The sequence below is a fragment of the Mytilus californianus genome, unplaced genomic scaffold (assembly GCF_021869535.1).
Source record: "Mytilus californianus isolate M0D057914Y unplaced genomic scaffold, xbMytCali1.0.p SCAF_10, whole genome shotgun sequence".
In the NCBI taxonomy this organism is placed as follows: domain Eukaryota; kingdom Metazoa; phylum Mollusca; class Bivalvia; order Mytilida; family Mytilidae; genus Mytilus; species Mytilus californianus.
The window spans coordinates 73,876,917-73,898,899 of record NW_026262582.1 but is presented as its reverse complement, the minus strand read 5'-3'; the positions used below and the strand labels follow the sequence as shown (position 1 = coordinate 73,898,899).

At 33.0% G+C, this 21,983-nt stretch overlaps 2 protein-coding genes across 13 annotated transcripts in view; both read left to right on the top strand.

The window, feature by feature from the left end:
- The window catches only part of LOC127719167 (uncharacterized), a 177,001-nt gene extending 175,729 nt beyond the window's left edge, over positions 1-1,272 (top strand). Inside the window, exons 28-29 of the mRNA XM_052225190.1 lie at positions 769-798; positions 1,253-1,272. Of these exons, the coding sequence (XP_052081150.1) occupies positions 769-798; positions 1,253-1,272 (50 nt within the window). The remainder of the gene's footprint in view (positions 1-768; positions 799-1,252) is intronic.
- Positions 1,273-3,562: 2,290 nt separating this feature from the next.
- The window catches only part of LOC127718513 (uncharacterized), a 150,120-nt gene continuing 131,699 nt past the window's right edge, over positions 3,563-21,983 (top strand). For 6 of the 12 annotated variants that reach the window (XM_052224565.1, XM_052224573.1, XM_052224574.1 and 3 more), the window contains exons 1-9: positions 3,563-4,129; positions 5,213-5,788; positions 7,017-7,052; positions 9,166-9,462; positions 13,858-14,154; positions 14,367-14,396; positions 15,523-16,089; positions 16,968-17,543; positions 18,127-18,162. In XM_052224565.1, coding sequence (XP_052080525.1) covers positions 3,586-4,129; positions 5,213-5,788; positions 7,017-7,052; positions 9,166-9,462; positions 13,858-14,154; positions 14,367-14,396; positions 15,523-16,089; positions 16,968-17,543; positions 18,127-18,162 — 2,959 coding nt within the window. In that variant the 5' untranslated portion in view covers positions 3,563-3,585. The remainder of the gene's footprint in view (positions 4,130-5,212; positions 5,789-7,016; positions 7,053-9,165; positions 9,463-13,857; positions 14,155-14,366; positions 14,397-15,522; positions 16,090-16,967; positions 17,544-18,126; positions 18,163-21,983) is intronic. The other 6 variants (XM_052224576.1, XM_052224569.1, XM_052224570.1 and 3 more) reach the window with 5 other exon arrangements.

Sequence of the window (21,983 nt, the reverse complement as noted above, 5' to 3'; positions counted from 1 at the left end):
GTTAACTCTGCATTTCATTGCAGAAAAAAATGTTATGTGAAATTTTGTCTGTAGTACAGGACAGGATTAGACTTTACTCATGCCAAGTATTTCCTTATTTGAAACAAAGATAATTTTTGCACAATTTTTTGAAAAAGTGCCAATTGAACAAAGACTAATGGGGGGGGGGGGGGGGGGGGGGGAAACAATGGTGGTATTACTCCTATTTAGGCCAAAAAAAAATATATGTCTGTTTAAGGTTACATACTTTAAAAAAATAGGGTAGGTAGGTCGGTATTTCCATTTTATTTTATTTTTTCATTTTATTTTTTGTGACATAATTTTGAGTCATGCGGTCTCGTCTTGTCGTGGTCCGAGTTGATCATGGGCCGAGTTTACCCGTATATTTAATGATTGGATTATTTCCCTTAGTTATTGGTAAGAAAAAAATGGCGGCAAGGTGTTTATTTCATCACACGAGTCGCGATTTTCCTTAAAACAGCTATCATATTCACAATTGTGAGCATTGGGATGTATCAGGCAATTGATTTATATTATTGGCAACACTAACTTCACTTTTTGACACGAGTTCAGTTTATTTTTCACTTTACAACGGAAATAAAATGACTTAGGGTCGGCGCTCAAAAGTAGGGTCGGTTGGGTAACCGTAAACAGACATATATTTTTTTTATTTGCCTTAATAGATGTATTTTTTATGTGATTAACATTTCAGGCATAATGTTGATACCAGTAAGTTTTATAAACTTGTCTTTATTTATCTATTTTCAGTTCCTATTACATTACCAACAACACCTGCCGGTAAGATTTGTTTAAATAATTTTTTAATTCATTAAGAATGAAAAAAAGTATATTCACACATTATTGTCTGGGTTGTAACAACAATATTTGCAAATGGACTGAATTTCACAAAACAAATATATATGCAAGTTTCCTTAAGCTTCCTTCTATTATAGGCAATGATAGGTCAGAATATAAATTTTCTCCAGAAAAAAAAAATTGCTTGTTTTCTAAAATTTTCATTTTTTATAACATTATTAAGAAGCTTAGACCAAAATACCTTTTTTCTCAAAATCTATCCTTTTTTAGCTGACCTGGCCTTTTGACCAGGTAAGCATTTCTCATCACTTTGCGTATGTCGTATGTTTACTTTTACAAAAATCTCTGAAACTACTGGGACAAATTTAACCAAACTTGGCCACAAAGAACAATATGCCTTTAAAGTTTTGCCTTTAATTTTTAAAAACCACTTTAGAAAGAGAAATTCTGATATGAGCAAAAATTTTCAGAATGTTAAATTCTACCTATTGTTTCTGTTCGTCAAAACTGTCAGACGACTTCTTATAGGAATTATTGCCCTTAAATGACGAATTTCACCATTTTTTGGCATTTTTGCCTAATATCTTAAAATCTATAATAGGTAGATAGAAACAATACTAAGCAAAAATGATCAACATAACAAGATCTACAAATTAGTCAACATGTCCAAAAACGTTGCCTCCTTATAGGAGTTATTGCCTTGATGATTTTTCCCATTATTGCCTATTATCTTGAAAACTGTAATAGCTAGGTAAAAACTTTTAATAGCACAAATGATCAGCAAGTCAAGATCTACAAATGAGCTATAATGGCCGAAATCTTCAGTCGACTCGTTTTGGAGTTATTGCCCTTTAATGATAATTTCTTGCATGTTTTTGGTATTTTTTGCCTATCATCTTGAAAACTATTATAGATAAATAGAAACTTTAAAAAGGAAAAATTATCAGCAGGATAAGATCTATAGATATGTCAAACAATACTGAAATTGTCAATTAACTCTTAATAGAGTTGTTTCCCTGTAATGCTGATCTTTAATTAAAATGGCCTTGGTTGAAGATGCAGGTGAGCGACATAGGCTCTTTAGAGCCTCTAGTCTTTGTCGAGCCTGCGACTTTTGTCGCAGAAAGCTCGACATAGGGATAGTGATCCGGTGGTGGCGGCAGCGGCGGCGGCAGCGTTAGCTAACTTCTTAGAAGCTTTATATTTTAGAAGGTGGAAGATCTGGATGCTTCATACTTTGTATATGGATGCCTCATGTTACAAAGTTTCCGTCAGTCACATGTCCAATGTCCTTGACCTCATTTTCATGGTTCAGTGACTACTTGAATAAAAAGTTAAGATTTTTTGTAATGTTAAATTCTCTCTTCTTATAAGTAATAGAATAACTATATTTGGTATGTGTGTATCTTGCAAGGTCCTCATGCCCGTCAGACAGTTTTCACTTGACCTTGACCTCATTTCATGGATCAGTGAACAAGGTCAAAATTTCGTGGTCAAGTCTATATCTCAGATACTATAAGCAATAGGTCTAGTATATTCAGTGTATGGAAGGACTGTAAGGTGTACATGTCCAACTGGCAGGTGTCATCTGACCTTGACCTCATTTTCATGGTTCAGTGGTTATAGTTAGGTTTTTGTGTGATAGTCTGTTTTTCTTATACTGTATGCAATAGGTCTACTATATTTGGTGTTTGGAATGATTATAAGGTGTACATGTCTAGCTGGCAGGTGTCATCTGACCGTGACCTCATTTTCATGGTTCAGTGGTCAAAGTTAAGTTTTTGAGTTTTAGACTTTTTTTCTAATACTATATGCAATAGTTCAACTATAGTTGGTGTATGGAAATATTTTATGATCTATATGTCAGTCACACAGGTTTTATTTGACCTTGACCTCATTTTCAAGGTTCATTGCTCAGTGTTAAGTTTTTGTGTTTTGGTCTGTTTTTCTTAAACTGTAAGCAATAGGTCAACTATATTTGTTGTATGGAAGAATTGTTAGCTGTACATGCCTGCCTAGCATGGTTTATCTGACCTTTACCTCATTTTCATGGTTCATTGGTCAATGTTTAGTTTACTTGGTTAATGTTAAGTTTATGTGACAGTTGTAATAAAGCTTTATATTTAGGACTATCAACATAATATCAATGATTAGTAAAGAAGGCGAGACATTTCAGCGTGTGCACTCTTGTTAAATACAAGGATTTTCTTTCACCCAATTTTGTTTTGAATAGGCTGAGTATTTAATTTATTTATCTTTTATATTTCAAGATGTGCAGGCATTAAGGACTCACATGACCAGGTAGGGTGACATGTCTTTCTGACTGTCACCTTGTAAACTAGCATGTTAAAAATACATCTTAGCCTGTCAGTCTAGTACAAAGTTAAATAAAAAAAATACTGAACTCCGAGGAAAATCCAAAACGGAAAGTCCCTAATCAAAAGCACAAACACATCAAATGAATGGACAACAACTGTCATATTCCTGACTTGGTACAGACATTTTCTTATGTAGAAAATGGTGGATTAAACCTGATTTTATAGCGCCAAACCTCTCACCTGTATGACAGTGTTCATATTTATATCACACTAACATGTTCTTGTCCTTAGTATACTTTTTATTTGCCACTAGACTTTAAACAGCCATGCAGATGTACACATAGTTATAATTCTTTGACATTTAATGCCAAAATCCATCTTTTATACTCAGATTTTCATTTACACAATGTGTGTCTATATTTCAGGAGGATGTGCATTAGCTAAAGTAGATATGGTTATTATTCTTGATTCTTCAACCAGTGTAGGAAGTGCTAACTACGATAAAATGAAAGATTTCTGCAAAGACTTCCTCAGAAATGCTGACCTTGATTCCGGTAATGTGCGTGTTGGTATATTATCATACAGTACATCTGTTAAAGTTGAATTCTACCTCAATAGCTTCTCTACCTCCCAAGAAATACTTGACGCAATCGATAACATTCCTTATCGTTATGGCAGCACGAACACAGCTGATAGTTTACAAAGAATGAGAGAAGAAATGTTTTCTGTTGGAAATGGCGACCGTCTAGGTGTTCCAGACATTTGTTTAATTCTGACTGATGGTGTATCCAATATTAATTCCAGAAGGACCATTCCAGAGGCAGAGAAGTCCAGAGAAGCTGGTATCCATATATATGCTATTGGTATTGGATTACGAGATACAAGGGAGTTGGATAGAATAGCTTCAGTACCTTCAAGTGAAAACAGCTTTAATGTACAAAGTTTTGATGAATTGTCTGTTTTGAGTGAACGAGTGTTTGAAGCATTTTGTCCAGGTAATGCAACTTAATGTTTAAGAAAGTTAGTTTGTGGTTTAAAAAACAAGATTCCAATGTAGTTCATGAAGTTATTAAATATATTGAAAGAAAGTTGACAAAGAAGAAAATTTTAGCAAAAGAAAAAAAAAAACCCAACATATATCTGTGTGCTGGTTTTTGAGGTGTTAGTGTTTATAAATTTCCCAGGAACTGAAGTTCTCTTGATTTTAAATGTTTTTGTAAAGGAGGTTTAAGAAATAGCAAGGATTTGACCAGTTTTTGCAAGGATGTAGTTTGAGATTGATGGGCACAATTTTCAGAAAATGCTATCAAACAAAAAAATTCAGTCTATGGCTTAGTTACCTTTACGTGAAAAAAGCACAGGTGTACTGTACATATCATTTGTCCCCCTAAAAAATATAAATAAATTTTGAAACCATTGGAGTCTTCACCACAAATTCAATTTCTTCGTTGACTGTAATTGTTGATAAAGGCTGAGAAAATTTACTTTTTTAATCATGATAGTACATTTGTTTCTAATGTGACCATAACATGCATAGGATTCCTCAATTGACATATATAGTTGAAATCATAAAATTATTATTTATATCATGAGTTAATGATTGACTGGCATAAAAAAAATTATGATTTTCTGCAAAATAAATTTGTAACTACATTAGAAAGTTATAAAAATTGCCTTTTAGTTAATACTTCATCCATTTTTTTTCATTAAGAACGTCACATTCCTTTCCAAATCGCTTGTTAAACATTATTTATTTCTGTAAATTTTTCCTTGTTTGCCATTGTAATATTTTATGCGAAACATGGATGGGTTACGGACCAACTATGACTGAAATCTGTATTCTTGGATAAAAACTACGAACGCACGAATAGACACAGCTGACAGAAGAATAATGATCCCATAAGAGAAAAATATACATTAACTGACATTTGGTTAAAGTCTAACTACTTCTCCCTAAAGATCAGTTTCAAAAAGAAAAGCGTGTGCCCTGAAAAGTACTTAATAATATTCCTGAAAATGTTCTTTGAAACAGACTGAAAACTATCTAACTCAGATTTTAAAAATTATTTTTATTACAGTTGCCACAACAGAAAAACCAAGAGAAACTGGATATGATTTGGTGGTTATCCTTGATTCTTCTGTTTCTCAAGAATACTTTGATTGGATGACAACATTTACTAAAAATCTGGCAGATACAATTAGTATAGATAATGAAGAATTCAGAATAGGTGTCTTGAGATATAGCACAGATTCTAATGTTCAATTCAATCTCAAGGACTATCAATCCAGTGGTGATGTCAAAAATGCTGTTGATCAGGTCAGATACAGAGGTGGAATAACAAACACAGCACAAGCCATAGATACTGCTAGAACCCAGATGTTCAGACCTGACCAAGGTGATCGTGACTATGCCAGAAACTTTATATTGTTGATAACTGGTCAGGATAAGAGTTTGAGTACAAATGATGCTTGGCGAGCGGCAGAGAGAGCGGAGACAGACGGAATCCAGTTATATGTTGTTGGTTTAAATGTTAACGATCGCATAGAACTTGATGAGACTTCATCTCATCCACTAAGGACTTACCAGTATTTGACACGGAGTGAGAGGGAACTGGCGGAAGTTCCTCCCCAGATTTATGCAGATCTCTTAGGAAGTAAGTAACACAAGCTACATATAGGATAATGGCATTTTCTTTTATAAGAGTGAATTTTTCGGCGAGAATATTAAGCAAACCCACAAGGGCAAGCTATTGTTTGAGCTGATAAATCAGCATAAAAATATGCCATATTTCTATGTACCTGCATTTTGACTGAACTATATGTTTTTAGGGATTGCTTTTCAGGTGATGGCTACAGCATCGAAGGCATCGACAATTGTTAAGTTTTCTGCTTCAGTTAGTTTAATAAGAACTTCTTGTGATAGATCAATGATTATTTTGTATGAAATTGCATTACTATCAATACATATTAGTTTGACAACTATTTTGATATATACCGTATGTACAAATTTTTTCAACATATTCATTTTTAAGAAAAAACTATATATATGCATTATTTTTAGAGATTTGATGTTTTTCAGAGAAATTTCAGATTATTTCTTAGATTTTATGATCTTCCTATAAACAGGTTGACTTATATTGAAAGAATTCATTCTGGTATACATATATCTAAAAAAAAATAAGAGATAGATGCATTATTTTTTTTTTCAATTTTCTTTTTACATTAACATACTGCAGCTGAATGCAAAATTTGACAGCAATCTGACCCATTTACTGTAACTTGACAATAACAGTATCACCAGAGAGTGCCAGACTGGGACTTGTCCCCTTTGCACTGCAAAACCTTAACAGTATTACCAGAAAGAGTCCGAAGATGGGAAATCTCAGACTTTTCAGATTTAAACATACAGTATCTGACTCTGCTTGTTCAGTCTCTAACTCGGTTAGTCTAATCAAAATCTGATGCAGATGATATGAGATTAACAAGTAATGCATATTCTAGCTGGAATTTAATTCTTTTTATCACCCATAAACACTCAAGAGGAATAAAAGAATTAATTTAAAGGTTATCATTGTTATCTCTCAGAATGTGTTAATATTATTGTGAGGTGCTTTTATCCAGTGTTTTACATAAACGTGTCCTTAACTCCAGTGTATCCCAATCTCTGTCTGACCAACAAAATGTCAGACAAAAAGTCATTCAGTCGGACAGAAATTTTCAGATTTTTTAGTTGAAAATATAGTATAAAAACTTCAAATTTCTTTTTCGGTCAGACAAACCCTAAAACAGTTTGGCACAGACTGTAGCTCTCAAGGCCACTTGTACTAACAGGTTTTATTACCAAAGAGAAGTCCAGCATTTAATTATATTTTTTTATTTCAGTGGCAAAGAACCCTCCACCCATGAGACCAAGGCCCAGTAAGTATTTTTTAAAGTTATGATGGTTATGCACTAGATTCCTTTTATACATGTGCAAATTATACAATTATCAGGAATGTGCAATAAAAAAAAGAAAAAATCCATATAACTGATTGATTATTGCTTGCTTAAGGTGGTACCTAACACTACAGGGAGATAACTCTGTAAAAATAAACTAAAAGTTTTAATCACGTTGTACTGTTATGGAAATATTAAGCTTCTCAATGATCAAAATTAGTGTTTGTCAAACTGCTATATAACCAGTGAAATTTTTCTGATAAAGTGGTTGGTTCAAATTATTTGAAATTTTTATATTTTTGTCAAAGGGTCAAAGTAAACATTTTGTCAAAATTTTAGGAAAATTAAACGAGCCAAATTAATATTAGTCAAGGTGTTGGGTACCACCTTAATGCCCAGTGAGAATTATTTCATGTATACTGTACAGACATTTTTTGGTGCATTTATTATTGTGATTTTTGAAAAAAAAGACAAAAATGCAAGAATAATTATTGCGATTTACCCAAATATTGCATACAAATGATGCTGTCAGAAGTTGAAATGCAATTTTATATTTTTACGATTCCTCTTCCATCTCAGTTTTCAAAATAATTAGAACATTGCAAAAATTTCTGAATTTACAATATTTAGGTTTATTTCTTTGATGGTGAGTTTCTGTCTCATTGTTGTATACACAACCACATCTCACACAGTTATTTAGGTTTATATCTTTGATGGTGAGTTTCTGTCTCATTGCTGTATACACAACCACTTCTCTAATTTTTGTGCTTTTTTCACATTTCCTGACCGGTGTGAGAAAAATATTTCTCCTCACTAGTGAAAAATCTGTTCTCTGCAAATGATTGGTTGAAATTTAATTGTGACGTTAAATTTTCTTGTTTTCTTCTGAATTATCTTATTGTGACGTCATGAAAAAAGGCGACCATGCCTGATGACGTCACATCTAAAGTACACAACTTTCCTCAAATCTTTGTAAAGGAAGGATAAAAATCATTAGAGAATCAGATTCCTCCACTGTAACTCGTCTATTACGATATTTCTCCACTCTCAACAGATAAATCTTAATTATTTAAAAAGCTCGGCAAGCCTCGCGCTTTAAATATTAAAATTTAACTGTCTCGAGTGGAGAAATATCGTAATACACTTGTTGCAGTTGTGGAATCTATATATCTCACACAAGTAGTGATAACTGTACAATCAGAAATTATTGTGATGTTTCAATTAATGCAAAATTATTCCAGTAATTAGATGTTGCATTTCTTCAGTGATTCTTAATAATGAATGCACAAATTAATTTCCGAATTCACATTATCTGATGACCTTTGCAGAAATTAACCTCTATAACCTAATAACCTGTCTAATAAAAACTAAATCTTCTTAAAGCAATTTGGTAAATAGTGAAGATATATAGATTCCACCACTGCAACAAGTGTGTTTCGATATTTCTCCACTCGAGACAGTTAAATTTCAATATTTAAAGCGTGAGGCTTGCCAAGCTTTTTAAATAATTAAAATTTAACTTTGAGAGTGGAGAAATATCCTAATACACGAGTTATAGTGGTGAAATCTGTTTACCTAATGACTTTTATCCTTCCTGTTCAAAGATTTACAGAAAGTTTGTGTTCTTTATATGTGACGCCATCAGGCATAGTCGCCTTTTTTTCATGGCGTTACAATAGGAAATTCAGAAGAAACCACAAGAAAATTTGACGTCATAATTAAATTTTGACCAATCATTTGCCGAGAACAGTTTTTTCACTAGTGAGGAGAACAATTTTTCACAATCGTGTGGGAAATGTGAAAATAGTGAAAAAATAGAGAAATACATTTCAACTAGCTAGAATTGCCATATCATATTAACATGATTACCGAAAATTCAGAAAATTTAAGAATTTATTATTGGGATTGTTTAACAACGGACACAAACGGGAGATTAATTTTATTTCTGAAAATAATGCATACAAATAATGCTATCAAAATTCAAATTTGAAGTATTATTTATTTTTGCAAAACCTATTCTATCTAATTTTTATGCAAGAATAACAGTAACGCAAAATTTTCTGTATTTACTTAAAATTTGATTTATTCACTTTAGCTATACCTACTGTCAGAGTATTGTCACCCAGATACCCTGTTAAATATGGAACGTCTGTGACATTGGATTGTGATGTGGACTCAAATCCCCCTCACACAAAGGTCACATGGTACAAAGTATCCAATGGAGGTAGAACTGAACTGGAGATGGATGCTGACTACAGTGGATCTACTGTTAATGCACCATCTCTCATGATAAACAGGGCTGACTTTAATGACAATGGGAATTATGTATGTACCGCTGAAAATGCTGCTGGTGTTGGTTCCAGTGAAGAGACTAGAGTTATTGTCTCTGGGGGTAAGTGTTTTAGGACATACAAGTTTAATGAGTTTTTCTAAGAAGTATCAAATAGAAATTGCGTCCTGTTATCCAAAGTATTTTTTGGAAGATTTTCATGAAGATCTTCTAAACTGGTGTTAGTGTTAAAGACAATCTTGGTCTGATGGTAAGGTGCTTGCTCCTTTTTGTTGGACTGAAAAATTTATATGTGTTATTTCTCCTCTAAACACAGCATTTTTTAATGTGGACTGTTATTATAGGAGCTAGCTCATTATTTATTATTAGTCATTTGAAACTTGCAGTGAGGTGTTGAGTTCTGATTGTGAATTACATGATGTAAAATTGGGATTTTGTTTTATAAATTAAAAAACCATATCCTTTCTTTTGCATAACAATAAAAGAGGATTTTTAAATTGCTGAAAATAGATTTTAGAAAAATAAAATAATATCCCATCTTGTTAAACACCTGCTGATATACAATAGCTGAAAATCGTTAAGAACCATCTGAATCTGAATTTCAAAATCAAGTTTTATATAAATTAAAGAAGACACCAATATGACAGCAACCCAGTTTAAAAAATAACAAAAGTCATCTAGAGGGCAATATATACATTATTCAACAACACAGGTGTCAATACATAAAAAGTAAAATAACAAAAATACTGAACTCCAAGGAAAATTCAAAACGGAAAATCCATTTAAGGAATGACTGTAATATTTTTTCTGTCTATGAAGAAATAACATCAAAAATGTGATGCACACTGAATAACCCGCGTAGCGGATTATTTTAAAGTGTGCACCACATTTTTTATGTTATTTCGAATAGACAGAAAAAATATTACAGTCATTTCTTATAATTTAATTCTTAATTCCATTTTAAACCGGAGTAAACCATGAAAAAACGTTGATGACGTCACGGTCACATGACAAAATTATGTCTATGAGCTGATAAACAAAACAACGTCAGCCAATCAGAAGACGCGTTACATCCAAAATTAAATTATTAACAAATGGCAAAATCAAAAGCTCAAACACATCAAACGATTGATAAGAACCTGATTTGGTACAGCTGTTTCATTATGTAGAAGATGTTCGATATAAAAGTGTGAATAAATGTAATAGAAAAATCTAAATGTAGTAATAAATTGATATTCTGTTAAATGACAATTTCTTGTCACTAACTTTTCTTCTAAAACAGGGGTTCCTTTAGAGATTAAAAATGAGTTTTATTTTTCTGTTAATTTTTTATATGACAATAATAAACACTTTTTAACTGCATTTTAAACACAATATTAGGACCCGGAAAAGGGGATTTGAATTTGCCTCTTTTGATGGGTGTGAAATATTATGCATTCAGGTCTTTAAAATTATTTATAAGGATGGGAATGTTATTTTCAAAGAGCATTGGGTAGCATGTATGTTTTACAGGAACAGTCATTAGAACATTGTCAGAAAAATGTCAATTGTTTTGTATTAGGCATAAAACAGTTAATGTGCTTTCTAGCTTTTGCCCTTCCCTTTTTTAGCTCACCTGGCCCAAAGGGCCAAGTGAGCTTTTCTCATCACTTGGCGTCCGTCGTCGGTCGTCGTCGTTGTCCGTCATCGTTAACTTTTACAAAAATCTTCTCCTCTGAAACTACTCGGCCAAATTAAACCAAACTTGGCCACAATCATTATTGGGGTATCTAGTTAAAAAAATGTGTCCGGTGACCTGCCCAACCAACCAAGATGGCCGCCATGGCTAAAAATAGAACATAGGGGTAAAATGTAGATTTTGGCTTATATCTCTGAAACCAAAGCATTTAGAGCAAATCTGACATGGGGATAAAATTGTTCATCAGGTCAAGATCTATCTGCCCTAAAATTTTCAGATGAATCGGACAACCTGTTGTTGGGTTACTGCCCCTGAATTGGTAATTTTAAGGAAATTTTGCCGTTTTTGGTTATTATCTTGAATATGATAATAGATAGAGATAAACTGTAAACAGCAATAATGTTGAGATCTACAAGTAAGATCTACAAATAAGTCAACTTGACCAAAATGGTCAGTTGACCCCTTAAGGAGTTATTGCCCTTTATAGTCAATTTTTAACCATTTTTCGTAAATTTTTGTAATCTTTTACAAAAATCTTCTCCTCTGAAACTACTAAGACAAATTTAACCAAACTTGTCCACAATCATCATTAGGGTATCTAGTTTAAAAAATGTGTCCGATAACCCCGCCCACGAACCAAGATGGCCGACATGGCTAAAAAATAGTACATAGGGTAAAATGCAGTTTTTGGCTCATATCTCTGAAACCAAAGCATTTAGAGCAAATCTGACGGGGATAAAATTGTTCATTACGTCAAGATCTATCTTCCCTGAAATTTTCAGATGAATCAGGCAACACATTGTTGGGTTGCTGCCCCTGAATTGGTAATTTTAAGAAAATTTTGCAGCTTTTGGTTATTATCTTTAATATTATTATAGATAGAGATAAACTGTAAACAGCAATAATGTACAGCAAATTAAGATCTACAAATAAGTCAACATGATCAAAATTGTCAATTGACCCCTTAAGGAGTTATTGCCCTTTATAGTCAATTTTTTACAATTTTAATAAATTTTGTAAATTTTTAAAAAATTTTACAAAATATTTTCCACTGTAATTACTGGGCCAAGTTCATTATAGATAGAGATAATTGTAAGCAGCAAGAATGTTCAGTAAAGTAAGATCTACAAACACATCACCATCACCAAAACACAATTTTGTCATGAATCCATCTGTGTCCTTTGTTTAATATGCACATAAACCAAGGTGAGCGACACAGGCTCTTTAGAGCCTCTAGTTTCAAAGCCTCATACAAAAAAGTTGATATTTTTCTGACATTGACCTAACATTGGATTCATGGGGTATTCGTTTTTTTTCTTTGCATTTTTGAGTTAGATTATCTTGGTCTCCATTTATTTTTTCTTGGGTGATGTATTTTAGTTTTTTCTATAAGATTAATGTTAATTCCATGATCTGTTAACATACATGAGTTTAATTTTTTTTCTCACGTGTCATATTTTTAGCTCACCTGGCCCAAAGGGCCAAGTGAGCTTTTCTCATCACTTGGCGTCCGTCGTCGTCGTTGTCCGTCGTCGTTAACTTTTACAAAAATCTTCTCCTCTAAAACTACTGGGTCAAATTTGACCAAACTTGGCAACAATCATCATTGCGGTATCTAGTTTAAAAAATGTGTCCTGTGACCCAGTCAACCAACCAAGATGGCCGCCATGGCTAAAAATAGAACATAGGGGTAAAATGAAGATTTTGGCTTATATCTCTGAAACCAAAGCATTTAAAGCAAATCTGACGGGGTAAATTTGTTTATCAGGTCAAGATCTATCTGCCCTGAAATTTTCAGATGAATCGGACAACCTGTTGTTGGGTTGCTGCCCCTGAATTGATAATTTTAAGGAAATTTTGCCGTTTTTGGTTATTATCTTGAATATTACTATAGATAGAGATAAACTGTAAACAGCAATAATGTTCAGCAAAGTAAGATCTACAAATAAGTCAACTTGACCAAAATGGTCAGTTGACCCCTTAAGGAGTTATTGCCCTTTATAGTCAATTTTTAACCATTTTTCGTAAATTTTTGTAATTTTTTACAATTCTTCTCCTCTGAAACTACTAAGACAAATTTAACCAAACTTGTCCACAATCATCATTAGGGTATCTAGTTTAAAAAATGTGTCCGATGACCCTGCCTGCGAACCAAGATGACCGCCATTGCTAAAAAATAGTACATAGGGTAAAATGCAGTTTTTGGCTCATATCTCTGAAACCAAAGCATTTAGAGCAAATCTGATGAGGATAAAATTGTTCATTTGGTCAAGTTCTATCTGCCCTGAAATTTTCAGACCAATCAGGTAACACGTTGTTGGGTTGCTGCCCCTGAATTGGTATTTTTAAGAAAATTTTGCAGCTTTTGGTTATTATCTTGAATATTATTATAGATAAAGATAAACTGTTAATGTACAGCAAAGTTAGATCTACAAATAAGGCAACATGACCAAAATTGTCAATTGACCCCTTAAGGAGTTATTGCCCTTTATAGTCAATTTTTTACAATTTTCATAAATTTTGTAAATTTTTGTAAATTTTTACAAAGTATTTTCCACTGTAACTACCGGGCCAAGTTCATTATAGATAGAGATAATTGTAAGCAGCAAGAATGTTCAGTAAAGTAAGATCTACAAACACATCACCATCACCAAAACACAATTTTGTCATGAATCCATCTGTGTCCTTTGTTTAATATGCACATAGACCAAGGTGAGTGACACAGGCTCTTTAGAGCCTCTAGTTTTTTATCTATCTATTAAACTGTTAATTTTTTAGTTAACATGCATGACATGGATCTTTTTTCTTGTTTCTTACAGAACCTCCAGTGGTGAAGATAAGAGAGGATGAGTACCTGAGTGAGTTAGGACGTGATGTTACTCTAGAATGTGATGTGATAGCAGACCCACGTGAAACAACCATCTACTGGAGGAGAGAGGTCAGAGGGGAGATGGTTGATGTCGACACCACTTCCTCACGTTACTCTCGTATATCGCCCAGCTCACCATCTCTGACTATTAGAAATTTGGATACCTCAGATACAGGAATGTATCAATGTTTTGCTGATAATCCTGTTGGAACTGGACAAAGTAGACAAGCTTCTCTCAGAGTACTTTGTAAGTACATGCTGTTATTCATTATATTCTACTGTAATTATTTTTTTCATGATTTAAGAAACAGTCATTTAGACTTGCCAACTTTCCCTATTGATGTCGAATTTCATCTGCCAAAAATTAGTTTCATAAGAACTGAATTTCCATTTTATGTAGTCTTGAATAATCTGGAGTGTCTATCGAAATCTCCAAATATGATTTTTCTTATTTTTCAGTGCCAATCACTCTTCCAACAACTGATAAACGTAAGTAAAAGTAAAAATAAGCATCCAGCCATCAATCTGTAATATGAATAATATTTGTTTTAAGAAATGTGCCTTTTAAGTCTGATGAAAAATCATTTAGATTTTAACATAAATTGTTTCAATTGACTTGTTTTAGATCTGTATAAAGATATGTTCAGTATACCGTCAAACCTGTATTAAGCAGTCACTCTTAGGAAGTATCAGAAGTAACCCCTCAAGAGAGGTGACCTTTTAAAACTAGATTCCGAATTATTCCATTTCCGACATTGAATGGATCGGTACAAAGTGTTTAAGGGTTTTCAATCGGTAGAGTTATCTTTCTTGCAGCAGTGGAATAAAAAATTGGTGTTATCGAGTGCTGTAAATTTGAAGAAAACATTCATTATATGTTTTTGTTTATGGAGAAATAACTCGATGATATAGTTTTTAGTGGAAGCGGAGACGTGTGGAACACTAGGAATTTCACTAAGGCATATCCCATTGCGTGATCTCTGTTGCAAATGGGTTCCTATCTTCATTTTGTCTTTTTTCTAGGAGTTATGCCCCGTTGAACTTATAACTTTGGCCTATATCTACTACTGCAACAGTTTGTCATCAAAATTCCTCTTAATCCACACAACAGAATTTCATGAAACTTTATAGATATTGAGGACATAATATTTGAATGTGCATATCCACAAGATTTTTTTATCGGTTGTCTTTTGTAGGAGAAATGAGTTTTTGAGTTTTTGAACTTAAGAATCTAGTGATATTTTGTTTTTCCAGTGACAATGTGGGGCATGGGGTATGTGAGTGTGCTCACAAAGGTTCTTTAATTGAATAAGATGTCACAGTTGTATGTCTGACAGTTAGGATAACAGATATATATATACAAGTCTAAATTGAAAACAATGTTCAAACCTATGATTGCGTTGGATAAAAAACCGCAATTTTTATACGTGTGCATGCAAAATATATATTTATGAGTAGGGAATTTTGCAAAAATCAATCTTTGAATGTGGTTAAACCCCAGCCAGACTACGTACTGTACCCACATTTGCAAGTTTATACTCCTCCTTGCTGTTTTTGATATACTATTGCATATACAATACCTTTAGAATGCTTATTATAATTATTACTTTCACAGCATGTGGTCAAGCTAAAGTTGATATTGTTATTATTTTGGACTCCTCAACCAGTGTGGGTGATGCTAACTACCAGAAAATGAAGAATTTCTGTAAAGATTTCTTAAAGAATGCTGATTTGGATTCTGGTAATATACAGGTGGGAATTGTTTCATACAGTACTGGCGTTCATATTGAATTCCAAATGAATGATTTCAGCTCCTCACAAGACATAATGGAAGCTATTGACGCCATTCCATATAGATATGGAAGTACAAACACTGCTGATGGTTTGAGAACAATGCGTTCACAAATGTTCACAGCTGCCAATGGAGATCGTGATGGTGTGCCTAATGTAGTACTTATATTAACTGATGGTGTGTCAAATATAAATTCACGAAGAACCATTCCTGAGGCAGAGAAGGCTCGCGCAGAAGGAATTCATATCTATGCTGTTGGTATTGGTTTAAGAGATACCCGTGAATTGGATGCCATGGCCTCTGAACCGTCCTCTGAAAACAGCTTCAATGTACAAAGCTTTGATGAATTGGCAGTTTTGAGTGACCAAGTCTTCCAAGCTTTCTGTCCAGGTAAGCTATGATAAATATTTTAACAGTTGTTTGACCAACACAGTCATCTCAGGGTTTGAAGATAGTCTCTAGTAAGTATTTGCTACTTGTCATCTAGTCAAAGCAAAGGCAATTAATCTTAAAGCCAGAATAATATGCCTCTTTATGGTAACATTTCATCATTTTATACTAACTTTTATTGTTTTCAACCAGAACATTAAAGATATAGAAAGCACATCTGTCTATAAAAGGAATTGTAAATTTTTTATATTATTTTAACATCAGTTTATTGATTGTTGGTGTTTAATGCATATGCCTTTTCAGCAAACTTCCTTATATCACAGAGGCCATTTTTGTCGAGCCTTCGGCTTTTAATGAAAAAGCGAGACATAGCGATCCTACATTCTGTCGGCGTCGGCGGCGGCGTCCACAAATATTCACTCTGTGGTTAAAGTTTTTGAAATTTTAATAACTTTCTTAAACTATCCTGGATTTCTACCAAACTTGGACAGAAGCTTGTTTATGATCATAAGATAGTATCCAGAAGTAAATTTTGTACAAAAAAAATTCCTGTTTTTCCGTATTTTACTCATAAATGTACCATGTCAAAGTGGAGTTCCAATTCACAAACTTATTGTTGTTAGGCCAGTGATTACTATAGATGAACTACTTAGATGACAAGGCCACTGTGGCCCTTGATTTTAGCATGTTATCATTCTAATAAATATGCATATTATATTTGCCACTTTATGTTATCCATTCAATTTTATAGCTGAGGTAATTGTTTGAGATCTTTCACAATTAATTCAACATATCACCATTACAATTAAAACATAACATTTTTTCTATGCCTAATTATAGTATGCTCAAATTCAGTGGAATAGTTATTTCTATTGCAGTTGCCACAACAGTAAAACCACAGGAAACTGGTTATGATTTGGTCATTATCCTTGATTCTTCTGTTTCTCAAGAATATTTTGATTGGATGACAACATTTACTAGAAATCTGGCAGATACAGTAAGTATCGATGATGACGAATTTAGAGTTGGTTTGTTGAGATATAGCACAGATTCAAATGTTCAATTCAATCTCAAGGACTATCAGTCCAGTGGTGATGTTAAAAATGCTGTTGACCAAGTCAGATACAGGGGTGGAATAACAAACACAGCACAAGCCATAGATACTGCTAGAACCCAGATGTTCAGACCTGACCAAGGTGATCGTGACTATGCCAGAAACTTTATATTGTTGATAACTGGTCAGGATAAGAGTTTGAGTACAAATGATGCTTGGCGAGCGGCAGAGAGAGCAGAGACAGACGGAATCCAGTTATATGTTATGGGCTTAAATATTAATGATCGTGAGGAGCTGGATGAGACATCTTCCCATCCTTTAAACACCTATCAATATTTAACAAGGAGTGAGAGGGAATTGGCTGAAGTTCCTCCCCAGATATATGCTGATCTTCTTGGTAGTAAGTAGCACAAGTTTATTTTATATGATAATCACTTACCAAAGTAAATCCTTTTGGCTCCCCTGCAACAAAAGTTGCTAGGTGTAACTTAAAATTGGCTTCATAAACATTTATGTTCAGTCTTTAGTTATAGTTTTTTTATTTTTTAATTATAACTTTGTCAAACTTTCATGGTTTAAAAAAAACAATTGGGACAGAAGCTTCTTCATGAACAAAAGAAAATATTCAGAGCATGCATAAATCTGTGATTAAACTTTCAAGTCATTGCATCCTTTTAAGTTACTTCCAATACACTGAATACGTTTGTTTTTTCTTAGAACAGCCACCTAAACCTTCTTGATAAAAAAGAAAAAAAAATTAAACTTCTAACTATAAAACATGCACCAGTTTAATCGCTACCCAATTCTCAATACTTTGAAACTATGCAATTCCCTTATATACCGACCACCAAACCAAATAACAACAATTGTTACACAATCTATTTAAACAAAATCATAGTGCAATCTTTTAAACTCATTCTGCATATCGTACAAAAATTAATTTACTGTATCAACATGTAGGAAAAGTTGTTTTTATTTTTCAGTGGGAAAAAATCCTCCTCCAATGAGACCAAGACCAGGTTAGTAACTTATCAATGTTTTAGAGTCATACATAGAAATTTCATACTCAAGGATCATAATTTCTCAGTACACATTTCAAACAAGAAGATGGTTTGGAATATCAAAAGGTAAAATCACAAAACTTCTGAACTCTGAGAAAAATTCAAAACGGAAAGTCCCTAATCAAATGGCAAAATCAAAAGCTCAAACACATCAAACAAATGGATAACAACTGTCATATTCTTGACTTGGTTGGCCAAGCAAGCCATACTCAGTGTTTTGGGGAGTTTTTTCTTTTTCTCCTTATTTCCTATATTTTGCTATAAAAAGAAATTCCTAAGTTATACTTAACGAAATAAACAGTTATAATTATTTTTGAAGCAGTAACAACAAATTATTCTCTAAAAGGAAAGTATTTTATGTCCCTCTTTGAAGTGCGGAATAAACTTAAGTTTTACGTAAGGACTTGCTTATAGAAACCTCCATGAAGTCAGTAAAACTTTTATATGGATAGTTGATTCAGCTTGAACGCTTCAATTCCTCATTTATAATCACAGTTCTCTTCATAAATGTGTGAAAGTTACCCCAAAATTTTGATTTATTGGCATAAAAAGTTCAAATTTTGAGGAAATGAGAGGTATAAATGGACCAAAAGGGACCTTATAATGAAGACAGAGAGGTCCATTAGTGGTATTTATCATCTTAGAGTCATCTTTTGTATCATATTCAACTGTTTGTATGCTGATAAGATGAATATTTGATTATTATTGGTCCACACTATATTCTATCATGATGCGGCATGATTTGAATTTTTCTAAGAAATTTTGCTCAAATCACTATAGATGTCGTTTTACATTATACTTGATTTCTCTCAAACTATTGAACTGATTATGACAAAACTTGACAGTAATGCTTGAAATAAACAGTATTATAAGGCCAGACTTAAAAATATTTCTGTTTGCCCAAACCCTACCCACCAGTCTCAGGTGTAGGTAGGTAGGTAGGGAAATTCTTTTTTTTTTTTATACTTTTAGAGAAAAATAGGGGAAAAAATTATTTTACCTTGTAAACAACTTTTAAAATGAAAGACTATTATAGAGTTTTGTATAAATTGTCAGACACATATATGCCAGGATCTATATGTACTATAAAGATCTTTTCTATTAACAGTTTTTTTTTTCAGCATTCAACCTCAATGTTCTTACTTTTTTCTGAATGTTTACATTGTAAATACAGACAAACATTTCAAATGAGTTTATACTCAGTACTACGTGAGAAAAATATTTCCCTGAAATAAGAAAAAAGATCACTGATAAAATCACACCAACAAAATGGAACTGCATCTTTACGAACAAAACTGCGATAGTACAATTGCTTATAGACTGTTCAAAATATAAGGTGCTGTTTGATAACTGTGAAAAATTCAAGGAAAATATTGAAAACATAACCAGAAATATGTTATTCCAAATGCATATAGAAAGATTTAAAATTATGGACAACAAATAGCTAGACATATATTGCATATACGTATATATATATACATATATCTCAAAATGGAGGAAATGACAAACAAATGAAAATAGTGATTATCATAAGTGACATATATATACCAACACAGAGTCTGTCATATAACAATTGTAAGAAATGTAAAGAAGCTCTGGACAAATATTAAAAGCTATGAAAATGAAATTAAATAATTAATAAAAAGGTCCCTGTTTAGTATATGCCATACATGATACTTTTATTGTTTTATATTTATATGTGCTGTACATATGTTGGAAAAAACATTTTTGTTTTATTCTTTAAAATTTTAAAGTTAAGGAAAAACTCCATATATATTTGGAGGTTCTCCTAATTAAAGGAGGCTCATACTAAGAAGAAGAAGTTTATTTGAATACAAAATTAAAATAAAAAACACTTGAACAAAACACTGTTGACAGAACTTCTGTCAGAATAATATCAATCAAATTCCTTAACAACTTGGATACACCTGTTTTTGCGTTTTCAAAACGATAGAATTTGTTGGAAACTACGGGTTTTGATTTTAATCCAACCTTTATTTGTACTAGACGGTACCATGATGTTTTTCATCCATATCAATTGGAGGCTTTAATACATAACACAAATTGTCCTGTGATTAAGCACGGTCAGATTGGATCAGGTTATTCTCTGCAACAAACTCAAGAGGGATACGGATATGACAAAACTCCGCAACAAAAAAAACCATCGCGAATTTTGAATGAAAAAAGATTTTGACTAGGGTGCTTTTTTATTGGTCGGTCGGGTTAGGGCAAACCAACCTATTCTTTTTTATGGCCTAAAGGAAAAAAATCACATTTAGTTCATTCAACAAATACCATCAAATCATAGTTCGTCACATCTGCTTTATACCAAGAAGGGTAAAAAAAAATATTCCCTTGAATTTGACAGTTGTAGGAAATAAATCCTACATTTCATTGCAGAAAAAAATTTCTGAGTCATAAACATACATCTTGGGTGTTTCAAAGCACCATTCTTTTTTTATTTGGTGATTCTATAAAATATTTTGGAAACTTGAGGCTACATGGTTACTAAAGCTTGTAAACACGAAAAAAGGGAGAAAATTTGATAGGTTAACTTCCAGTGATGGTTATTATCTTGAATGTAATGAAATGTTATGTGAAATTTTGTTTGTAATACTGGACAGGATAAAACTTTACTCATGCCAAGTATTTCTTTATTTCAAACAAAGATAAATTCTGCACAATATTTTGAAAAGTGCCAATTTAACAAAGACTAATAGGGAAAAAAACAATTGTGGTATTACTCCTTTAGATCTATCCATACACATGTTAAGCATTTTTTTACGACCGCAAAAAATTTTTTGGGATCGTGTATGATGTCTGCTGTGTCATCGTCTGTGTCATCGTCCACATTGGTTTCCGGACAATAACTTTAGTTTAAGTGAATGGATCTCTATGAAATTTTTTAAGAAGGTTCAATACCACAAAAGGAAGATTGGGATTGATTTTGGGGATGATGGTCCCAACCGTTTAGGAATTAGGGGCCCAAAACAAGCATTTTTCTAGTTTCAGGATAATAACTTGTGTATAAGTATTTCCATTGCTCTGAAATTGTAAGACAATGTTTAATACCACAAGTAGAAGGTTGGGATTTATTTTAGGGGTTATGGGGCCAACAGTTTAGGAATTAAAGGCCAAAAAGGGGCCAAAAACAAGCATTTTTCTAGTTTCCAGACAATAACTTGTGTGTAAGTGTATGGATCTCTCTAACATTGTACCACAAGGTTCCATATCACAAAGGGAAGGCTAGGATTGAGTTTGGGGTTAATTGCCCAAATATGTAGGAATTAGGGGCCAAAAAAGGGCCAAAATCAAGCATTTTTCTAGTTTCCTGACAATAACTTGTGTTTAAGTGTATTGATCTCACTGAAATTGTACTACAAGGTTCCATACTACAAAGGAAAGGCTGGGATCGAGTTTTGGGGTTATTGCTCCTAGGGGGGTTTCAAAAAATTGGGGGGGGGGGGGGGGGGGGATTTTTTTTTTCAAATTTTTTTCGAGGATTAATATTTTTTTTTCAAAATTTTTCAAATTTTGAATTTTTGAAAAGTTTCAAGAAGAAATCCTCAATTGCACAGTAATTGGCAATAGATTTGTAAGATCTTTGACCACATTTATTTTGTGTCAGAAATCTATATTATGTCAAAAATTTGATCACAATCCAAATTCAGACAGTATCAAGGTTGAATATTGTGTCCAAATTTGTACCAACTGTACAGGGTTCGACCTTTGTGGTCGTATCAGGCTGCGCTCAGCGAAGCATTTTATATAATTTAATA